The following is a 22,513-nucleotide window of genomic DNA, read 5'->3' as shown; positions in this document are numbered from 1 at the left end:
AAATGTGTGCAAGCTGCGAGCTAACTGTATTATAAAGGCAGAATTTATAAATATCAGTTCATTGGGATAGATTCTAAGAACAGTGAGCAGAGCCCTGGTCATATAACATGAATTTCATGTTTTTCCGTTCACATCTGATTCCCCTACAAAGCCAACCCTAAAAGGGAAGGCCTTCAAGCAGAGACAGATGGGGAGAATCCCTGTTGCTGAAATGGGGTGGGGTGGATGCTTTCTGTATCCAAAAGCAGCTTATAGCTGAATTCAGGTGCCCAGAGCTCTCCCCTCTAAAGAGCAGTCATGGTACCAAAGGGATAAAGCTACTAACTTATTTTCCTCAAACCAGCCTTTGCTGACATGGAGCCATCCAGATGTTTTGGGTCACAATTCTCACCACCCTCCAGTCAACAAGGAAGACACCAGGTTGGAGGAGGCTGCCTCAGGGCACAGGGTTCAAGATTGTTGTTGTTGTTGTTATTCAGTCGTTTAGTCATGTCCGACTCTTCGTGACCCCATGGACCAGAGCACCCCAGGCACTCCTGTCTTCCACTGCCTCCCGCAGTTTGGTCAAACTCATGTTGGTAGCTTTGAGAACACTGTCCAACCATCTCGTCCTCTGTTGTCCCCTTCTCCTTGTGCCCTCAATCTTTCCCAGCATCTGGGTCTTTTCCAGGGAGTCTTCTCTTCTCATGAGGTGGCCAAAGTATTGGAGCCTCAGCTTCAGGATCTGTCCTTCCAGTGAGCACTCAGGGCTGATTTCCTTAAGAATGGAGAGGTTTGATCTTTTTGCAGTCCATGGGGCTCTCAAGAGTCTCCTCCAGCACCATAATTCAAAAGCATCAATTCTTCGGCGATCAGCCTTCTTTATGGTCCAGCTCTCACTTCCATACATCACTAGCTGGCCCCAAATGCACACAACATTATGGTTTGGGGCCGTGGATTGGCTATATCCTAGGCTAGACAAGCAAGACAGAACATGGCTGACGGAACAGAAAGAAAGATTACAGAAGAGACATCCAGATCTAAAGTACTGGCACTACCGCATCCAGGGGCAGCAGATGAGTGACAGGAAGCTACAGTGTCACCCGGGGGCCCAAGTGGTAGCAGGTGCCAGGGGCCTGGTAGCAACACTATGCCACAACCCATTCAAGCATGATGGCATCCCTGCATAGAAGTTCAAATATCCAGGCTTTGGGTATATTGCATATAAAAACGCTGCAATACTTTGTACTGAAGTATACCCCCAAATTTGTAAATGTTGATGATTCGCATCCTGTCAAATTATGTTACTTATTTTGCTAATTTGTTTTGCAATTTCTACTGGATTTCCCATGTCTAAGCCAATACTCATGGGAGCTGCAGTCTAACAACATGTGGAATCCAAAGTTTTCCTACCCCCCATATGTTGTTGTTGTTTAGTCATTTAGTCGTGTCCGACTCTTCATAACCCCATGGACCAGAGCACGCCAAGCACTCCTGTCTTCCACTGCCTCCCGCAGTTTGGTCAAACTCATGCTGGTAGTTTCGAGAACACTATCCAACCATCTCGTCCTCTGTCGTCCCCTTCTCCTTGTGCCCTCAATCTTTCCCAACATTAGGGTCTTTTCCAGGGAGTCTTCCCTTCTCATGAGGTGGCCAAAGTATTAGAGCCTCAGCTTCAGGATCTGTCCTTCCAGTGAGCACTCAGGGCTGATTTCCTTAAGAATGGAGAGTCTCCTCCAGCACCATAATTCAAAAGCATCAATTCTTCGGCGATCAGCCTTCTTTATGGTCCAGCTCTCACTTCCATACATCACTACTGGGAAAACCATGGCTTTAACTATACAAACCTTTGTTGGCAAGGTTTCTTTCTCCCAAGGAGCAGGCGTCTTTCTCCCAAGGAGCAGGCGTCTTTTAATTTTGTGACTGCTGTCACCATCTGCAGTGATCATGGAACCCAAGAAGGTAAAATCTCTCACTGCCTCCATTTTGTCACCTTCTATTTGCTTGGCAGGGGGTTGGACTCGATGGCCCTTGTGGTCTCTTCCAACTCTATGATTCTATGATGGGCCCAATGGCCATGACCTTAGTTTTTTTGGTGTTGAGCTTCAAACCATATTTTGCGCTCTCCTCTTTCACCCTCATTAAAAGGTTCTTTAATTCCTCCTCACTTTCTGCCATCAAGGTTGTGTCATATGCATATCTGAGGTTGTTGATATTTATTCCGGCAATCCCCCATATAAACAGTACCAATAATAATATGTACACAACTACTGGCTTGCACACAAAATTTTCTGCAGTTACTTTTTTAACTATCACCTTTTGTTTTGCTTTTAAAGGCTACTAATTTGCATATGATGGAAACCAAGCACTTGTCTGTATTGGTAAAATTAGAGTTCAACGCAACAGTGCAAACATGACGTAATAAAAAACTGCAGACTGGCAAGCACTTTCTCTATGGAAAGCTGCCTATCTGATTACTATAAATGCATTCTTTTTTGTAAACAAATATTTTATTATATATACGTCTCACAAGAAATAACATTGAAAGGCACACTTACTCCCTCCCCCTTCCCTTTCTTAAAATGTTGGGAGTTAGCAACCATAAGCCAAGATTACTATTCCATTTACAGGGGTGTTAAGAATGCAAATGGTTAACAGTAGTATAAACTCTCTACTCGGTTTAAGTTTGGATGTCTAAAGCTATTACACACGGCATTCATCTGCATTCCCTGTTTATGGGAATGAAATATGTAGTCATTTGAAGTCCACAATATGTATACTGTGTTTGTAATAACTGCAGATTTTACAAGCACATTATTCTTTCCATTAGGATTAAAACCTCACCGAATAGCAATTTGTGAAAGAATTCTAGCAGAGCCCTGAGCCCAGAACTCTGACCTCTGATGAGATGCTTGGCAGCAAGGAACTCTAAGTCTAGGCTAAACATCTGGTTTCAGTTAGACTTCCTAAAAAAATAGCCCCTGTACTGGGGAAACTGGTATTCACTTAGCTTTGTCTATATACTTTGACTGACTTCAGTGCTGCCGCAGAAAAGGGCGGGGGGGGGGGATACCCAACCAGGATGGCTGTCAATCACCGCAGACTTCTTGGTGGCCCATGCAGAGGCAAACGTTTACATTAATGGACACTGTACGCTATTTGTTCATTTTTCTTCTGAGTTTTCCTTCTATCGGGAGTTTACAGCCCCATTGTTTGTTTCAGAAGTGATTGCCAAATCACTGCCTTGCAGTCCAAAATGCATTTTGGTTTGCAAATCTGTGTCGTTCCATAAAAACCCAGATTTTTATCTATTGTTATGCTTCACTCTCTTTTTTTTACTTGTTTGGAATAACCAAATAAATAAATAAATACATAAAATCCTAAAATCCTATTTAAAAATCTGTGGAAGAACTGTGAGTTTGAGTTTACTGTTGAACGTAATAGTTGAAAAGAAAAAAGAAACCCTGTTCACAAAGAGAGAGACACAGAGCAGTGTTAGAAACTGTGATATGAAGGCTAGGAGCTAAATGACACGTTAACCCTAGGTTATGGGCGCAACAACGGAATGTCTAGGCATGCATTTTTATAACAAGAATACAAAGCTAAAAATGAATGCACTGCAGCTAAAATATTATGTTTATTTTTCACACGGTCTAGTCCTTCACCCCCCTAATATTTTTAAGACGGTCTCTTCTCCAGTCTTCAGAGAGTAGCTGGAAATGGGGAGGCAGAAAAAGGTCCTCCTTTCCTTCCACTCTGCAGTTTTACTCTGAAATCTTAGGCGCAGTACTGTGCCCAGAGCTCAGAAACCTCTCGCACTACTGAAATTCCCCATTGCAAAATGCGCCTAGAACAATGGGAGTTTCAAGCACACAGAGAGATGATGTAAATTAGCGGCTAACATATGAAGCTGTGACTCAGAACTTTCCTGGTTCAAATCTTGCCTCTGCCATGAATATACTTACCCGGGTGTAAGCCCCATTTAACTTAACCTGGGGGTAAGCCCCATCAAGTAGACATATCAGTCTGGTTGAGCATGGTGCTGATAATGTCAAGTTTGCAAGTTCAGTCCCTGTATGGGAGAGCTGATTATTTCTGCATTGCAGGGGGTGGGACTAGATGATCCTCAGGGTCTCTTCCAACGCTACAATTCTATGATTCAATGTATAGAACTACAGCCTAAGTGCCCATAGGTCAGTGATGGCCAAACTTGGCCCTCCAGCTGTTTTGGGACTACAACTCCCATCATCCCTAGGGAACAGGACCAATTGTCAGGGAAGATGGGAATTGTAGTCCCAAAACAGCTGGCGGGCCAAGTTTGGCCATCACTGCCATAGGTAATCTAGTCTCTCTCTCAGACTCGACAGTCCCTTCATGACCTGCAAAATGGGGGAGATGAAATATGGACTTTCTTTAAAGTATGGGTGATTAGCCTGTGGTCCTCCGATAGGCATTATTGGACCCCAACCAGCCTCAGTAAGTCTGGCCAATGGTTAGGGATGATGGGAATTGTAGTCCAACAACATCTGGAGGGCCAATGGTTAGCCATCTTGTGACTCCAAGGATTTCTGTAAGGTTTACAACCAGAAAAATGAGTGTTAAGTACTTTGAACACTTGGAAGTGCTATATAAATGCCAGGCATTATTATTAATATCATTTATTATATTTATCATCATTATCATTATCACTTATTATTAAAAGTATTGTTATGAAAATTAGTAAGAAGTTTATGAAAAAAATTAGAAGAGGAACAGGGATATAATCTTAAGGTGCAAGTCACATTTATTAAATCAAAAAGAATTATACTGTAACAGTGCTACCAGGGGAACACCAAGAATCAAGTAGCAGTGACCATCTTTAAAACAGGGAGATTTTTTTAAAAACACTATTTCCTTCTCTTTTGGGGGTTTAGATCGTTCTACAAAGTCCCAAGTGCAACAGAATTCAGCCATAGAATCTTTATATTCAGGTTTTTTCGGTGCTGAGAAACACTTTAGCTAAAAAGAAAACATGGCTGAAATCTTGTATATCACATCGGATTGTCAAAAATAACAAGGTTTGAGGCTTTAAATCAGATGTCCTTTGCAACTCAGTGATTCAGAGGGAAGAATTCATACATACACCAGATTCACACAAGTTTTCTACAGATACTGAGGCGTTACTCATAGGAGCGAATATGAAGATCATAAATTGGTTTCCAGAGGCCTTCCTTAACCTGCTCAAGGACCGACACCCCACCCCACCTCCCGAATCCATCAGTCAGTATTTTGGCCAGCCGTGACTGGGGACAGGAGAAAAATTTGTTTCAGTTCGCTTTTTACTGCACATCCAGAAAAATTCATACTTCCTGAACCAACAGGTGAAATCATGTTTCAAGCCTTCTTTGAGTTGTCTGAAATAATTTTTATTCTGCAGAGCCACCTCAAGACATGTTTCTGCCTGTAGATGTCATCTCCCTCCCAAAGAAATTCATGTGCAAACAGGACTTTGAATCTTACTTCAACCCTAGGACAAGACGGTGCAGTTGAGGGCCGCAGACTCAATGACGGGCCACAGGGCAGTCACTGATGCACAGGTAGTTTTGTCCTCCAAAATTTCACTCCTTTCCCTTGCTTCCCAACATCTATGACCACCACTCTCTGCCTAGTGATAGGGCCGATCCTGTTCTCCAAACTTCAAACACTAATCAGCCTAGCCTAGATATATTTGCTGTAATGTATACGCTGTATCGAAAGGGACGCAGGTGGCGCTGTGGGTTAAAGCTTCAGCACCTAGGACTTGCCGTTCGAAAGGTCGCGGTTCGAATCCCTGCGGCGGGGTGCGCTCCCGCTGCTCGGTCCCAGCGCCTGCCAACCTAGCAGTTCGAAAGCACCTCCGGGTGCAAGTAGATAAATAGGGACCGCTTACCAGCGGGAAGGTAAACGGCGTTTCCGTGTGCGGCTCTGGCTCGCCAGAGCAGTGATGTCACGCTGGCCACGTGACCCGGAAGTGTCTCCGGACAGCGCTGGCCCCTGGCCTCTTAAGTGAGATGGGCGCACAACCCCAGAGTCTGTCAAGACTGGCCCGTACGGGCAGGGGTACCTTTACCTTTACCTTTACCTTATACGCTGTATCAGGACGCAGGTGGCGCTGTGGGTTAAACCACAGAGCCTAAGACTTGCCAATCAGAAGGTCGGCGGTTCGAATCCCCGCAACGGGGTGAGCTCCCGTTGCTCGGTCCCTGCTCCTGCCAACCTAGCAGTTCGAAAGCACGTCAAAGTGCAAGTAGATAAATAGGTACCGCTCCGTCGGGAAGGTAAACGGTGTTTCCGTACACTGATCTGGTTCGCCAGAAGCGGCTTAGTCATGCTGGCCACATGACCCGGAAGCTGTACACCGGCTCCCTCGGCCAGTAAAGCAAGATGAACGCCGTAACCCCAGAGTCGGTCACGACTGGACCTAATGGTCAGGGGTCCCTTTACCTTTACTATACGCTCGCTGTATCACCATCTGTTCTTTCTGCCATGCTTTTAGACTTCCATATTATCAGTGTATTACACATTACTCTCAAAAGGATTATTCATGGAGTATTTCTACATGCTCAGAACATTATAAAAAGTAGTGCAAGGCCTTTATTTTCACCATTCATGCTAGCTGGTTGCCCGGGACCTCAAGATGCAAGTGAATCAAATTATATTTCTTTCTTTCTTTTTCTTTGAGTTTGCCAAGAGGTTGTTAGCCTGGAGAAATCTTTTTCAGGTTCACACAGCTCCATAAAACATATAGTGTTTATTACTTTAGTTTATTTATATTTATTTAAGTCTCCAAGGTGAAACTCCAGTGGCGGCAGTGTTACAGTTCAAACAAGCCAAGGCTTAAGTTATAAATGTGCCTTTGTGAATTGGTGGTTGCGTTTTGCATGAATGCAGGGGGTTACTAATCAAGGTCTTGCTATTTATTCATTTGGGGTGGAGAGGGGCGGAGGCAAAAAAAAAAAAATCCAATTTCATTCCAGTATAAAATTTTACTGTTAAGGCACAAAATCCTTACACTGGCAATCAAGATTCAATAAACTGGGAGGAGAACTTTAACAAAACAGTAGCATCATAAAGCTTGGCTTTTTCTTTTTTAAAAAAGTATTATGGCTCAGGGTGTATATTTAATGTAGGTCTTAATATACACCCTCCTAAAAGATATATTTTAATGAACACTAAAGGTCAAAAAGCCTACCACACTTTGAATGTGTATCATGATATCTAAACCCATTATAGGAGCCTTTTATATTAACCAGGCTCGTAAGTAACCATTTCGTCTGATCACCTGGAATAATTAACTCAGGGGACCTTTAGCAAAAAACATTTCCTTTTATTTCTTGGTTTTCAATTTGTTTATGAGTCAATTAAGTTATTTTACAGAGACAGAGACCTCCCACTCCCTTCCAGGCTTTGCTATCATCACAGTTTGCCTTTACCTCCTAATCAGATTATTGGTTCTAATCTCAGCTTGTTACATACAGTGAAGATACCAGGTAGCCTGACATTTGGCTGGTTGATAGGGGATCAAATACTTATTTCACTCATTATAATGCACATTTTGACTTGATAGGTTGATAGGGGGTCAAATACTTATTTCACTCATTATAATGCACATTTTGACAAAAGACATCTGACTTTTGTCTTCTGGGTTTCTGGGAGTTTTCCTGTTGTTATTCTGTCTCTCACAGCTACAATAAACCTACCATTAAAATTATTTCTTTGTCAGAGGGCAAATGGGCAAATTTAGCAGGGGATCAAATACTTTCCCCCCTCACTGTATTATCAGTTGCATCTTTCTGGCTTTTCTGTTAAGCTATAGGATGGGAAACTTTTGCTCATGAGATTCACAACACAGAATCTTGGAATTGTTGAGTTGGAAGGGATCCCAAGGGACAGCTAAAGATGATCACATGATGATCACATGATTGTGTGTGTGCATGCATGCACAGATCTCTAAAACACAGTATCGTAACAACATTGTTTTGTTAGCCCAAGGACTGTGCATATCCATAACTTCTTCCTGAGTCCTCCAAATCTTTTCTAGGGTTTCCCCCCACCCTCCAGAGCAGATTTAAGGAGGCTTCAGAGTCACAGGGGAAAAATGTGAACTCCCACTGCACAAACAGCAATTACTGTGCTAACAGAACTACTTTGTTGTACACAGCCTGGAATCTCAATGTCAAATGAACGTGATACCAAAGGAAAAAACTGCTAGTTAGAAGAAGGCCTAAGGTCCACCATGTACATTTGTAAAGAAATCATGTTAATTATGTAAGGTAAGTATATGCAAGTTGTTCCCCTTGTGCTCTGAAATAGTTCTTATTGGAGCCACTGACATTCATTGTTGGAATGATTTAAATCAGGCATAAGCAAACTTGGCCCTCCAGATCTTTTGAGACTACAACTCCCATTACCCCCTGACCATTGGTCCTGTTAGCTAGGGATGATGGGAGTTGTAGTCCCAAAACATCTGGACGGCTGAGTTTGCCTAGGCCTGATTTAAATCATTCATTTATTTGAATTTATTTATTCATTTAAAAGGTTCTTTTCCAGAATTACTTGCTCAATTTACTTTTATAACCCACAGTATTAGAATGGCAGCACGTGGGGGGGAAACACCCAATGAAAAACACAAGGCAATGGGTTAGATTCAGGGGTTACCTTCTTCCAACAGAAGGCATCTTCTTTCAACACAGGACGATCTTTCTATGAAAGGAAGGAAACCTTAGGGTCCAACATGTAACATAAAATGGACATACCTCTGCCAGCTTAACACAAATCCCCTCCAAAACAAGCTAAACATTTATCACACTTCTCAAAAATCCTGAGGCTGAAGTTTTGGTGAGTTTCCTTGTTTAGTCTTGTGGTGGTCCACCTTGGTTGAACTTAACATTGGAGGAAATGTGAAACAAAACAAAAAGAAGAAATTGGCAAACTGTCCGCAGGCATATGATTTTTGCAAAAGTTTGAATGCAGTTTTCGAATCATCATCTGGATGACAGCAATAAAGACAACATTCATCTTAAATAACCCTGAATGTATGCAGTTGAGTAAATTTGAATTTGTTTTGATTTAAGGTCTTCCAAAGTTGAGGCCAACTTGCTGAAGAAAAACATTAAACTATCTATAATCCTGTGTCAACATATGATGCTACTGGGAATGGTAAGTGAATTAATTTTCCAAGGAAAATTAATTACTTATGACTTACAGTTGTAAAAGCAAACAACGTAACTCTGGATTACGGCACATTTAATTTTTGTTTAGAGTAGCGATTAATTTAATTTCATATAATTCATGGCATGTAATGGAAAGCAGAACAAAGATGAAATTTTAGACAATGACTGACATAGAAAAAAGTGTATATTTTTGTTGGTGATCCAAAAATAAAGGTCAAAGATAATAATCACGGTATAATAAAACAAGATATTAGTTTCTATAACAAGAGTGTTGTTTTGAGGGGTAGAGTAGTTGCAAAAAAGTTGTTAGACGGATAAAATCTAGAAAGTATGAAATTGTAAAACACAACCAAAAATGCACGCTTTATATACATATCTGTTATAAAAACAGAAAAGAGAAGAACACAATCCTTTTTAAAAATATTGACTGCATAAAACTATGTTGCTAAAGTCACAGGATGAAGTGGAATATTAATTAAAATTGGGAACAGTAGAGAAATAAAAAGATTAAAGAAGTTTTAAAAATAATCTTGGCAACTTTTTCATGCTAAATTATACAGCTTCGCAAAAGTTTCAAGGAGTTTTAAAACCTCAGCCAGCATCAAAATAATTGTTCAGCTAGTTCTAGGAGCCCAATGGGCCTCAGAGTTGATTTTGTGCTTCTGGAACTTTTTTTTTTTTTTAAAGAATTGTACAATCGTAGAAAAATAGACACTACAACAAAATTGTTTACAACCAGTTATAAAGAGAGAGAAAAGCAACAGTGTTACACTGTTGAATGAAAGGAAAGAAAGCAGATTTTGATAAGACTTGGGGGTCAGCTGTTGAAAAAAATACAGTAAAAAAAAACTTTACCAAGCCAAGCACAAGACAAGTCCTTTCATATGAGTAGGGAGGGATGCTTAACAAATTCTAACTTTCAAAATTCCTATGTATGATATAATTCCTATATGTAATGTTGGACTGATGCATGTATCAGAACTTAACAGTCTACCGGATTTTACACTTATTTGAAGGCTGAAACCAGATTCTCAGCTATTTGAATGTATAGGAACATAAGAGAGTCATATTGAACCAGGCCAAAGGCCCATCTAGTTTGTATATCCCAGCAGTGTATAAGAAGGGATGAAGCAGATTACTGGAGCAGGGCATTTGGTGCATGGATGCAAGAGATGCTCGCAGCTAAAGTAGTGAATTCTATCTTGAGAATGTGCAAAGAGCCCTGCTGTCCCTCTAGTTCAGGGGTAGGCAAACTAAATGGCCTTGGTCCAGTATATCTGAAGGAGCATCTCCACCCCCATCATTCTACCTGGACACTGAGGTCCAGTGATGAGGGCCTTCTGGTGGTTCCCTCATTGCGAGAAGTGAAGTTACAGGGAACCAGGTAGAAGGCCTTCCCAGTAGTGGCACTCGCCCTGTGGAACGCCCTCCCACCAGATGTCAAAGAGAACAACAACTAACAAACTTTTAGAAGACATCTGAAGGCAGCCCTGTTTAGGGAAGCTTTTAATGTTTGATGTATCACTGTATTTTAATATTTGGTTGGAAGCCGCCCAGAGTGGCAGGGGAAGCCCAGCCAGATGGGCGGGGTATAAATAATAAATTACTACTACTACTACTACTACTACTACTACTACTACTATTGGGCCTGGGGGTCGCCTTCTAAATCCGGCCCATGGAAGGTCCGGGAATCAGTGTGTTTTCACATGAGTAGAATGTGTCCTTTTATTTAAAATGCACCTCTGGGTTATTTGTGGGGCATAGGAATTCGTTCATTTCCCCCCCCCCCCGTAATATAGTCCGGCCCACCACATGGTCTAAGGGACTGTGGACCGACCCACGGCTGAAAAAGGTTGCTGACCCCTGCTCTAGTTAAGCATCCTGTTCTCACAGTGACCATCTAATGCTTATGGGAAGCCTGCAAGCGGAACATGAGCACAACGGGTTTCCAGTAAGTGGTACTCAGAAGCACACCGCCTCCAATTAGGGAGGCAGAACATTGTGTTTAGCATTACAATCCTAACATGGATAGGAAATATTAAGGTGAAATCCAATGCCTTGCTTTGTGTTCTTCTCTCAGCTTCTGTCCTTAAGAAACCTTTTTTAAAAAAACAACAACCTTATGTTTTATTTTCTGTCTCACTAGAAACAATGGGGTGTAAAGACTTACAGACATGCTCAAAGGTGTGTCTATCCACCCCCCCCTCATTTAGAGGAATATCCAACCTGCCATCTGGGATGTCCCCTTTTTCGCCCTACCAACATCAGAATGCCAACATTCGCTGGGCCAGGTTGTCAAAGGAACTGTTGCCATCACAAAGAAGAAAAGAAGAAGGAGGAGGAGGAGGAGGAGAGGAGGAGGAGTTTGGATTTGATATCCCACTTTATCACTACCCCAAGCAGTCTCAAAGTGGCTAACAATCTCCTTTCCCTTCCTCCCCCACAACAAACACTCTGTGAGGTGAGTGGGGCTGAGAGACTTCAACGAGGTGTGACTGGCCCAAGGTCACCCAGCACCTGCATTTGAAGGAGCGGAGACGCCAACCCGGTTCACCAGATTATGAGACTACTGCTCTTAACCACTACACCACCACTGGCTCTTAAGGGTTTGAGCTTGCTCAATGGGTTTCTCCCCCCATCCTCCCCCTGCGGATACCCGCCCCAAAATGCTCTGGGTGGTTGGGGAAACCCCAATAAAAGATTTAGGAAACATATGAGAGGAGGAAGAGGATATGTTCTGTTGCACAAGGGTAAATCATTGCATAAATGGAACAAGAGACTCTGTGCTAATTTGGAGCACTGTCATCTATGGAGAAGGATGCTCTGACTGACATCGGATCAAGCTTTCCAGATTCAGAACTCTGTCTCTTGACACCAGAGGGGTAGTTCTGATCTATTCTATTGCCCGGGGACATCCTCCCAAAGACCATATCATTGGACCCTAAATCTGTATTCTAGGCAAACTTAAAAAACAACAACCAACCTGTGGATTAATGTGGAAACAGAATAGAGATACAGTGGTGCCTCGCAAGACGAAATTAATTCGTTCCATGATTTTTTTTCGTCTAGCGAATTTTTCGTCTTGCGAAGCACGAAATCCCATAGGAATGCATTGAAAATCAATTAATGCATTCCTATGGTAAAAAAAAAGTCAAATCAAAGCCAAATTTGGTACAACAAGAGTTTATTAGGTGCTCTTTAAAGTCACACATACTGTAAAGAGCATTTCAAAATTCAAACCCAGAATTTTTAAAAAAAAACAGCAGAGTGGCCCAATGGTCACAGAAAATCATAAAAATGCAGGGGGGAAAACACAAGCTTCCAGATTCTTGCAAACCCCTCCCCAACTGTTCCCCCAGCCACCCAGCACACAGAAATTCAAATCCAGATTTTTTTTTTAAAAAAAGCAGAGTCCCCCAATGGTCACAAAAAATCATAAAAATGCAGGGGGGAAAACACACAAGCTTCCAGATTCTTGCAAACCCCTCCCCAACACCAAGTCCTTGAATTCCAAACACCCCAACCCAAAATCCAACCCCCCCCCAAAAAAAGTTGTAAAAGCTTAACTTACCAAATGGCTGCAAAAGAAGTTTTGGTAAATCTTCAAAAATCACCAAAGTCTTTAAAAACTTCAAAAAAGGCTACTATGTACACTGCCTTTTTTGCTCCTCGAAGTCAAGTCGCAACTGTATTAACAGTGTTAAGAAAAAGGAAACAAACTTGCAAGACATTTTCGTCTTGCGAAGCAAGCCCATAGGGAAATTTGTCTTGCGAAGCAGCTCAAAAAACGGAAAACCCTTTCGTCTAGCGAGTTTTCCGTCTTGTGAGGCATTCGTCTTGCGGGGCACCACTGTATAGGTAAATACAATCAAAAGTGACATAAACCAGTTTGCCCATTGTTTTAGTTGAGTCTAAGTAGGTATTTGGGATCCTGCTCCTTCCTACATTTTTTTTTTTTTTGTATTCACTAGTGATTCCAGTTACGATTTTAAATGTTCTCAAAATGTTCATGTAAGCACATATATTGTATTCAATGTAAGGACAAGTAGACTGATTAAGAAATAACCAAAATCCACAAGCCTCATATATAACCTTTATCATATATTCACTGAAGTAGTTAAGCCAGGCTTCCTCAGCCTTGGCCCTCCATATGTTTTTGGCATACAACTCCCATGATTCCTAGCTAGTAGGAGCAGTGGTCAGGGATGATGGGAATTGTAGTCTCAAAAACATCTGGATGGCTGAGGTTGAGGAAGCCTGAGTTAAGCAGTAGCTTGAAGGTCATTTCATAGATGCTGGAGTTGCATCCTGCACTCAGAAAGGTGTTAAGAGTGGGTGACCACCACTAATATTATGATTTGATATAATGCCACTTTGTTAAAAGACAGAAGACCAATTACTTTGGGACAAAGGGGCAAAAATGTAAAATAGCTGTTTGGAAGGGGAGGGACTGCACAGTTTAACGTTGACAGCAAAACCCCACATATCAGACCGCTGAACAATTGTTTCCCTGCAAAATGTGTGGTTTAAGCACATCTAAGCAAATGGCACTCTGCTCTCTGGAAGTTCTGTTCACCTCATAAATTAACCACCTCATTTCCCTCATCACACACACGAAAAGAATACAAAGTCCCTTCATACATATTTGTTTTAATAAAAGTAATAAAGCAAGTCCAGAAGTTATAGTTGTTATGACATAATCACACCTCAGAGGTTTAAAAATCACTCAGCGGCACATCATCCCTCAAAATCACTTTTTGCAAGCAACTGTCTCAAGACACCAGCCTTCTATTGTACCTGAAATACCCTGCAGTCCTATTCATATATACATTTCTAAGCACTAAGTGGAAAAACACATCTATACGCATAGTTTCTATCAGTTAGTTACACACACACAATCCAGGACTACTGAAGTAAACACAGGGCTATGTACATCTTTGCATTCAAGTGTAAAACAGCAGTAAGTTGTAAAGATGAAAGACACTGAGTATCTATTATATCTATGGGTTTGTGTATGCAGGGTAAACATACACATCTCCCCTCGATCCTTAAAGCACAAGATTGTGTTAGTATATGGGTCTTTTAGAGGGAAGCATCTAACCTTGAAAAGCTGCCATATTGTGTGGAAATCTCTAAAGGTTGGAAAATTCATAACCTCCTAACAGATTCCTATTCACTGATACTAAAATTTCAACAATGTGATTATTTTGTGTGAAAAGTGTGTGAAAACTTCCTCAGACGTGGAAAGCTGTACTTTTAGTTTCTGAAAGCTCCACATCTTATTTCAGATTTGTACTTATCAAAGTGGAAAACATTTGAAGTGAAGTTCAGTGTAAACCCACTGAAACTGATATCATGTAATAAACATATGTCCTCTCCATAACTAAAAATTATGGGTGTTCAGAAGTTTCCATTTTTTATCAATGGAAATTTTCCTAGGCAAGGAGTTTCAAAGCCAGGTTGCCAACACAGAAAAGGCCCTCTCTTCAGAAACCACCTCTCTCATTTCAAAGGCAGGAGAACTCAAAGCCCACATAATTCAAAAATATAGAAGTGTCTTCTGAGATAGGCTTCTCATTCTGTAGTGCCATAAGTTCCTTACCCCAGTGTGCATTCTTAAGAGGGTCACAACTTGCATGATAGAACCTTTTTGAACAGCTGCGAAAGTACAATTCACTTAACCAGGAGTGATGTTATGCAGTCAGTCCCACAACGTATCACGAGAGGGATCCCGATATTCCCTTTCAACAAAGCCTGACTGCATACACTGATCATTGGGCTTGGCCCAAGCATAAAAACTGCATACCGAGAGCAGATAGAAAAACATCCACTCTGCTTGCCAGCAGCGAAGAACTGTTGGCTTCCCAATGGGATCCAACTGAGAAGACCCTGCTACAATTTAATGGGCCTACTCATGGCACTAAATGTCGAAAGAATTAGGTGCAAAAACTTTAAAACCCAGCCTAGATTCATATGACAGCAATACCGACAGGACACTTGAGATTATTAAAGGAAATCTCCCACTGTCAATTAAAGGGGAAGCGACCCTTCGTGAAACAGCGTTCCCTCAACTTCCAGTAGGTTATTTTAAGAAAATGGTCTCTAGCCCCTTTCTGTCAATCTTGATTTTTAATTTTTTTTTAAGTTACCAAAAAGCTTGACTGTAAAATATCCAGTTTCATTTTGGAATGGAAAAGGCCCCAGAACAAAATGTTTGGGAAGAGGAAAGGGGGTGGGGGAGAAACTCGCTATACATTAAACCACCAAGGGAAGAGGAGAAGGCCAGAACGAGGGCAAGAGGAGAAGGCATGGCGTTAGCCGCATTGTATTTAAACTTCACATTAGGTATTCCAATTATACTTTATAAAATCCCTCTTTGATCAGGACCCTGGAGCAATACATGGAAACTAGGGGGAGAAATTAGTTCAACTGTTTTCCCTTAAGGAGTCTACATATAAAAGCATTATTCGCAGATTTTATTTGACACAAAATGCTGCAGTTACATCTGGAACCAAGTATGCTTCCCTTCTGGGGGCTTGAAAAACTATACACATTATCTCTCATATGCTTAAAGGATGTTAATTTCCCAAATGTGTTAAGGAGAGAAGATTTCAGAGTGTAGAACAAGGAGGAATTTATTACTGAAATGATTTTTTTTTTTAAGCTGCGTTCACAAATATGGCTGGTCAATAAAATCTGCAACGTCAAAATGGTGCAGATTTTTTACTAATGTTAAATTTGTGGCAAAGGATCCAGTACAGGGCTAATATTTTCTGCTCTAAAGAAACTTAAGGGCCTCTGCAACATAAGAAATCCTGGGCTAGGTAGGAGAAGACTGCGCTGTGACTCCACCTCACAGAAGTCTCAACCCATTGAACTGGGGTAATGCTGGCACTTTGTTACCACAGAGCAACTATTAGCCGAGTGTGTTTACTTTTACCCCTGGGTGGACTTAATCCCAAAGGTCTTCCTCTTCCTCCTCTTCCTTCAGCTGAAAACAAACAACTATGTACGCTTAAAGGAAGAAAAGTCACAAAAATTTAATCCGCTCCCCTTAGACTTGTTCTGTTGCCGAAGGATAATAACACTTTTGACACACAAGTTGAACAATTTGTCTCCCTAAGTGGCACTGAATGCTCTGGTGATTCAGAATTCCTTTACATCACTGAGCATGCATCTTATATACCTTCTGGGGTGATATTTTCACTTAAAAACTTCTGACAAGAGGTTTTGTCTACCTAAAGGTATTGTCTACTCTCTGCTGTCACTGGAGGAGCAGGGAGGAACCGGCAAGACACACTTGTCATCTCACCCACGCCAGAGTATTAATTTTAGTACCTGGTCTCCTCAGCAGGCCTGTATAGCCTTTAAAACACCAGACAGTGCTCTCAAGGGAGCTCATGCCAATGTTTGATCTAGTGGCAGCAACAACAGATCACATATGCGAGGCCCTCCACTCCTTTGATTTATATGCCCTCACTAGGAATGCTGCCAAATTATTTTGATCATGAATTGAGACCAAGATTTAAAAACAACAACAACAACCAAGGCTCCCCTCCAATGTTTGGTTACTAAACTCACTTATAAAAAATGTGCTTAGACACAATTCCTTTTCGAAATGATTTAATTTGTGCTCTCTGATACAATAAGCACGAGACGTTTGCTTTTTTTCTAGCTTTGTGGAGAAACATCAGTGATCAGAACATGCATCAATAGAAGACATGTGGGTTCTCAGCATCTGGTAAGTAATAGTATTTTTATTTTTATTTTTTAGTATTTTAACTTTTGTATGTTTGTGATCCCGCCCTGATATTATTGTTTTCTCTTTTTGTAAACTGCTTTGAGGGTTTTGTTTTTCTACTTTTACAATCAAGCGGTGTATAGATTTTATGCAACGAACAATCAGTGCACCTGACTCTCAAATATTTAGGAGAACTCTAAGTTTGATGAACTGCCTCCTTAACAGTTTCAGCTTAGTGAGAAGGATCTAGAAAATATGAGATTCACTTCCTGAAGTCTGGACATTTTTGAAGGCCTAGTATAACCTAGCACCCACAAACAAGTTGATAGAATTTTTGTTGTTTGGTATTGTGGCTAAAAACCACAGCTGCTCTTCTGCTTTTAAACCACCGAAGGTGACCACTAACACTACTGTAAAAGAAGGAAATACTATTTCCAGTGTTTCTTCCTGCAACCCTCATGCCACTTTCCACACTACATTGGATGGTCCCCCCCAATGAAGGGAAAAAACCATCAGATTTACAGTTTTGAAAACTGGTTTTCATTGCAACGGATTACATGTTCATGGCCACATAGTATTTACACCACTGCCAATTTCAAAAACACTGGAAATTTCCACCATATGCTAACATACGTATTTGCTCAAATGTATTTTTTAATCATTAAAATGTTTCCACTTCATATTTAATTAATTTTAAAGGTATGGGGAATAAAGGCTCCCGGATCAAATAGCTGAAGAAATGTCATAGACAAGGATATAGCCAATAGCCTCTGAGTGGAGAATCAATATCTTACAGTGTTTTCCCAAGAGGGCTTAAAAAAAACAACCCAACCCATTGTTGTAGCAATGTGAAAGAGAGAAGGCTTTGCAGATCAGGTTACCAGCCTGATCTGATGTTTTTAATAGACAATAAATCTGGCTGCAGCCATCGCTAAGTCTCAGTCGCAATCGTTAAAGCCAGGGAATTTTTAAAGCAAAAACCTGCACCAGGACTTATAAATATTTATTACCATTCCACAAATCTTTTAAAGCAGACATATAACTAGTTGACACTTAATTACCAAGCACTGTTTCAGTGTTCCTTCATATCAGGTTGGATTATACTTAGATTAAAATGATCTGCACTGCCTTACCTGGTACATTCCAACTCCAATGTGTTTGGGCTCAATTTTCACTAGCTCAGCTAATGGGTCCTGTACTCGTCTCGCAATGGAAACTGGGGGGGAGAAAAGAGGGGGGGGAATAAAAAAATAAGAATGGTATCCTGTGAAATGTAGGACTAAGTAAGTACATTTTGTTGCCTCTGTCCAGTGTTGGTAACTTTCATTCTGTGGAGCAAGAAAAATAAAGTTACAGGATAACAGAGGTGGGCGTGGGGGAGAGTTTCACATGAGAAAATGCCATTTTATTGTAAAAATATGTAGTGCATTTTCATCAAAGCACCTCTAGAAACTAATCCCATCATGTAAACTTTTTTGGGGTCTACTTTTTAACAATGCAAGTAAGAGATTAAGTAAGAGGAGCCTACATGCCTCCGTATTCAGATATCAACACAAACACACCATTAACCAACATAAAATTAGCTTAGGCAAATTACACAGTTAACAAAACTTATTTTACACCACATTTTGAGCTGGAAATCTGGGTAATTTAGTAATTTAGACAATCCGAACATAAAATATCAGTTTACTGTGATGTGTGTCCCTCTTAATCAGTTGCTCACTTTTCTCCAGCTCTTTTTAAAAAGAACACTGTTAATATTTTTTCAGTTTGCTGTACACTACTTTAGGAATATTTCCTAGGAAACTGTTTATAAATCTTTAAATAAAGAAATAAACAAAACTCTATTTCTCATTCAGTAGAATTAATCAATTAATGGATGCTGTGGATTTTGTTAAGTGAACATTTTAAGAAATATGAATTTCAATTGTAGCTGCCCTGTTCTGTGAAAGTATCCGAAGTTATAATTTTACAAATATTCTAGCTACATATCTTAAGCGAGACGACATGTGCAAAATTTATATATCCGAGCTGAAATGGTTGTTTTCAGTACACAGTTTCAAAATATAAACATTATCATGCATCATATATGCTCTCTTATACTATAGTCATCAGTTAGCTCAGTCACATAAAGATAAAGGTAAAGGTATCCCTGACCGTTAGGTCATCACGGACGACTCTGGGGTTGCGGCGCTCATCTCACTCTATAGGCCGAGGAGCCAGCATTTGTCTGCCGACAGCTTCCGGGTCATGTGGCCAGCATGACTAAGCCGCTTCTGGCGAACCAAAGCAGCGCACAGAAACACTGTTTACCTTCCTGCTGGAGCGGTACCTATTTATGTACTTGCACTTTGATGTGCTTTCGAACTGCTAGGTTGGCAGGAGCAGGGACCAAGCAACGGGAGCTCACTCCGTTGCAGGGATTCGAACCGCCGACCTTCTGATCAGCAAGCCCTAGGCTCTATGGTTTAGAACACAGCGCTACCCGTGTCACATACATTGCACTAATATTCACTAAGCTTGTGCATCAACTGCAATCAGATATCTGACACTGCACTGTGTGAATGGTCCAATCTTCCTATTGCATTGTTGTTGCTAGTCCTGGATAGTTTATATTGATATATAGTGGTACCTCTGGTTAAGAACTTAATTCGTTCCGGAGGTCCGTTCTTAACCTGAAACTGTTCTTAACCTGAGGTACCACTTTAGCTAATGGGGCCCCCCACCGCTGCTGTGTGATTTCTGTTCTCATCCTGAAGCAAAGTTCTTAACCCGAGGTACTATTTCTGCGTTAGCGGAGTCTATAACCTGAAGCGTCTGTAACCCGAGGTGCCACTGTATTTGCATAGCGTTCATTCAAGCACACAAAAGTATGCACACACTCCTTGGCATGTCCTCAAATGGCAATACCGTAATATCACTGTAACCAATATCTCTCATCAAATGGTAACCTGAGAACAATGTTTTCTCAAAACGGCCTATATATCTCTACCTGTATATGTTGCAATTCCGCGGAGAACAAACATTATTTATTTTATTATTAGAGCTGCAATAACTAACAGATGGCCAAGCCAATTAAACACTTTTAGTTGACTAATATAGATCACAGAATCATGGAATTGCAGAGTTGGAAGGGCCTCCGAGAATTATCCAGTGCAACCCCCCTGCAATGCTGGAATCTCAACATAGATTGAGGTAGATAGATAGATACACACTCATACAGAGTTGTCCAATTAAGTGGAAGCATATTTTGAGCTGGATCAAGATTTCACTGCTGACAATGGAGATTTCAGATTCTACCTCTTCCCTTGCAGCCCTCAGTGTACCACTGCTCTGAAGAGTCACCAACAAATTAAAACTGTTGCTCCATAAATTGACCTCCCTCCACCTCTGCCAGCTGGATAGCTCTGCTAGATCAGTGGTCTTCTGGGTGCAGAATGAATTCTTCCCTTGGCTCTGCACCCTGATCACACATAGCCATTAGGCTTTTTCAAAGCCCACACTAAGAATATCAATGGAGGGTTTTAAAAGCTTAATTTTTAAACTTTTTATTTATTGCTTTTTGGGGTGGAGAAATCCCAAAGCCAGGGAGTTGCAGGCCTTTGTTTTGATAATTTGTGTTAATAGATAGGAAGCTGCCTTATACAGAGAACCATGGTGCGTATAGCCCAATATTCTCTACACTGACTGTAGAACTCTCCATGGTTTCAGACAGAGGTCTTATTCCAGCCCTACCTAGAGATAACTGGGACTTGAATCTGTGAAAAGCATGTGCTCTACCACAGAACTACAGCCCCTTCAAAGCACCTTGAATGAGCTGCACTGCTCACTCTGTAATTCTCAAACTGTGTACTATGAGTAATTAAAGGCTCAATTTTGTCCAAAGCATCCACACACAGAGAGAACAGGCAACTGAATCTCTGGACAATTCCTTGTTCTAGCCTTGAATCTTTCCAATCAGTCATTGTGGGTAATTCTTTTTTGGTGCGACGGGACCATTCAATCGCTCCCAAAGCCTAATTACCCATCAGCAAAAGATTCTCCCTGTCATAGCTGCCCGTCACCAGTGCCGGATTACGTATAAGCTAAACCAGTGTTTCCCAACCGGTGTTCCGCGGCACACTAGTGTGCCGTGGAACTTTGCCTTGTGTTCCGTGGAGGCGGGCGAGTCGGGCAGTGAGAGGCGGGGCGGCGGCGGCGAGCACACGCGGTGCGGCGAGTGAGCGAGCTCCCACATCCCATTGCTGCTCGCTACTGGGCCTGCGCATCCGCTCGCTACTGGGCCTGCCCCAGGAGGTGCGGTTGCGGGCATCACGCCCTTCCCCACGTGAGCGGGGAATCCCATCCGCCCCCACGTGAGCGGGGAATCCCATCTCAGCCCCCGCGAGAGCAGGGGAATCCCATCCGGCCACGCCTCCTGGCCAGGCAATCGGCTGGCTGGAGGGGGCGTGGCTTGCCCTTTTTAGGGCCGGAGCGGAGGGGGCTCGCCCTCTCCGGCTAGCCCCATCGCCGCTCGCTACATCCTATCGCCGCTCGCTACTGGGCCTGCGCATGCTCGGCGAGCACACGCGGGGCGGCGAGCGAGCGAGCTCCCACATCCGACGGCACCAAGCAGGGGCCCTTGGCCGTGCCGGTGCCCAGCGTGCCCGCCTCCGCCCAGGAGGGCGGCAAGCAGCCACCGCCACCACCACCCCCGCCGCTGCCCGGCAACCGCGCCGCCGCCCCCAGCTCCCCGCGGCGGGTGATCGTGCAGGCTTCGACGGGCGAGCTGCTCCGCTGCCTGGGGGACTTCGTGTGCCGCCGCTGCTACCACATCCCATCGCCGCTCGCTACTGGGCCTGCGCGTGCGCGATCGCGCCTTCGGGATTCCCTTCAGCAGGCATCAAGCAGCCTGCCTCCCTGCTTTTTCCAATTAAGGGAACCTCCACTCTCCTGCCCCTCCGTGTTTCTCACCCCAAAGCCTTGTGGGCAGCAGGAAGTGGGGCCGTCCTGCGCCGGGTGGCTGCTGACACGTCCCTTGGCGCCTGGAAGGACACAGACTGCTTCATGTCGCTGCATTCCACAGCTCCGAGGCTGGCAGGTGAGTGCGTGCACTCCTCTCTCTCATTTTATTTAATGTGCATTTTTGAAGCATGTGGAAATATCCTGCGTCATCAACCACTTTGGGGAAAGTGTGCGTGTGTGTGTTTGGGGCTAGATTTCATGCATGCCTTTTTTTTTTAAGTTCTCTTCCTGCTTCATCCACATTCACCCCCCAAAAGGCCATTTTCTGTGTGCTGAATAAATTCTGCAACTCAAACGGCACGAGGTGCCAATGCATCGGGGCTGTGGAATTTATTCTGCTTGCAGAATTCTGCAACTCAACCGCATTTTGATGTTTAAATGTTGTATTTTAATCCTGTATTTATTTAATCCTGTATTTATTTGAATCCTATTAAAGAGAGTTACTTTATATATAGTCAATATAGGCAAAGAGTTAATTTTTTAAACATTTGCTAATGGTGGTGTGCCTCGAGATTTTTTTCATGAAACAGGTGTGCCTTTGCCCAAAAAAGGTTGGGAAACACTGAGCTAAACAAGCTATAGCTTAAATGTAAAGGTA

At 42.3% G+C, this 22,513-nt stretch overlaps 1 protein-coding gene across 1 annotated transcript in view; it reads right to left on the bottom strand.

The window, feature by feature from the left end:
- Nucleotides 1-22,513, bottom strand: part of SRBD1 (S1 RNA binding domain 1) — a 173,973-nt gene that overhangs the window by 55,353 nt on the left and 96,107 nt on the right. Inside the window, exon 16 of the mRNA XM_081903824.1 lies at nucleotides 18,045-18,127. Within this exon, the coding sequence (XP_081759950.1) occupies nucleotides 18,045-18,127 (83 nt within the window). The remainder of the gene's footprint in view (nucleotides 1-18,044; nucleotides 18,128-22,513) is intronic.

The sequence above is a fragment of the Podarcis melisellensis genome (genome assembly GCF_964234715.1).
Source record: "Podarcis melisellensis genome assembly, chromosome: 3".
Taxonomy (NCBI): Eukaryota; Metazoa; Chordata; class Lepidosauria; order Squamata; family Lacertidae; genus Podarcis; species Podarcis melisellensis.
The sequence above is the reverse complement of the archived record's forward strand: the minus strand, read 5'-3'. Positions and strand labels throughout refer to the sequence as shown.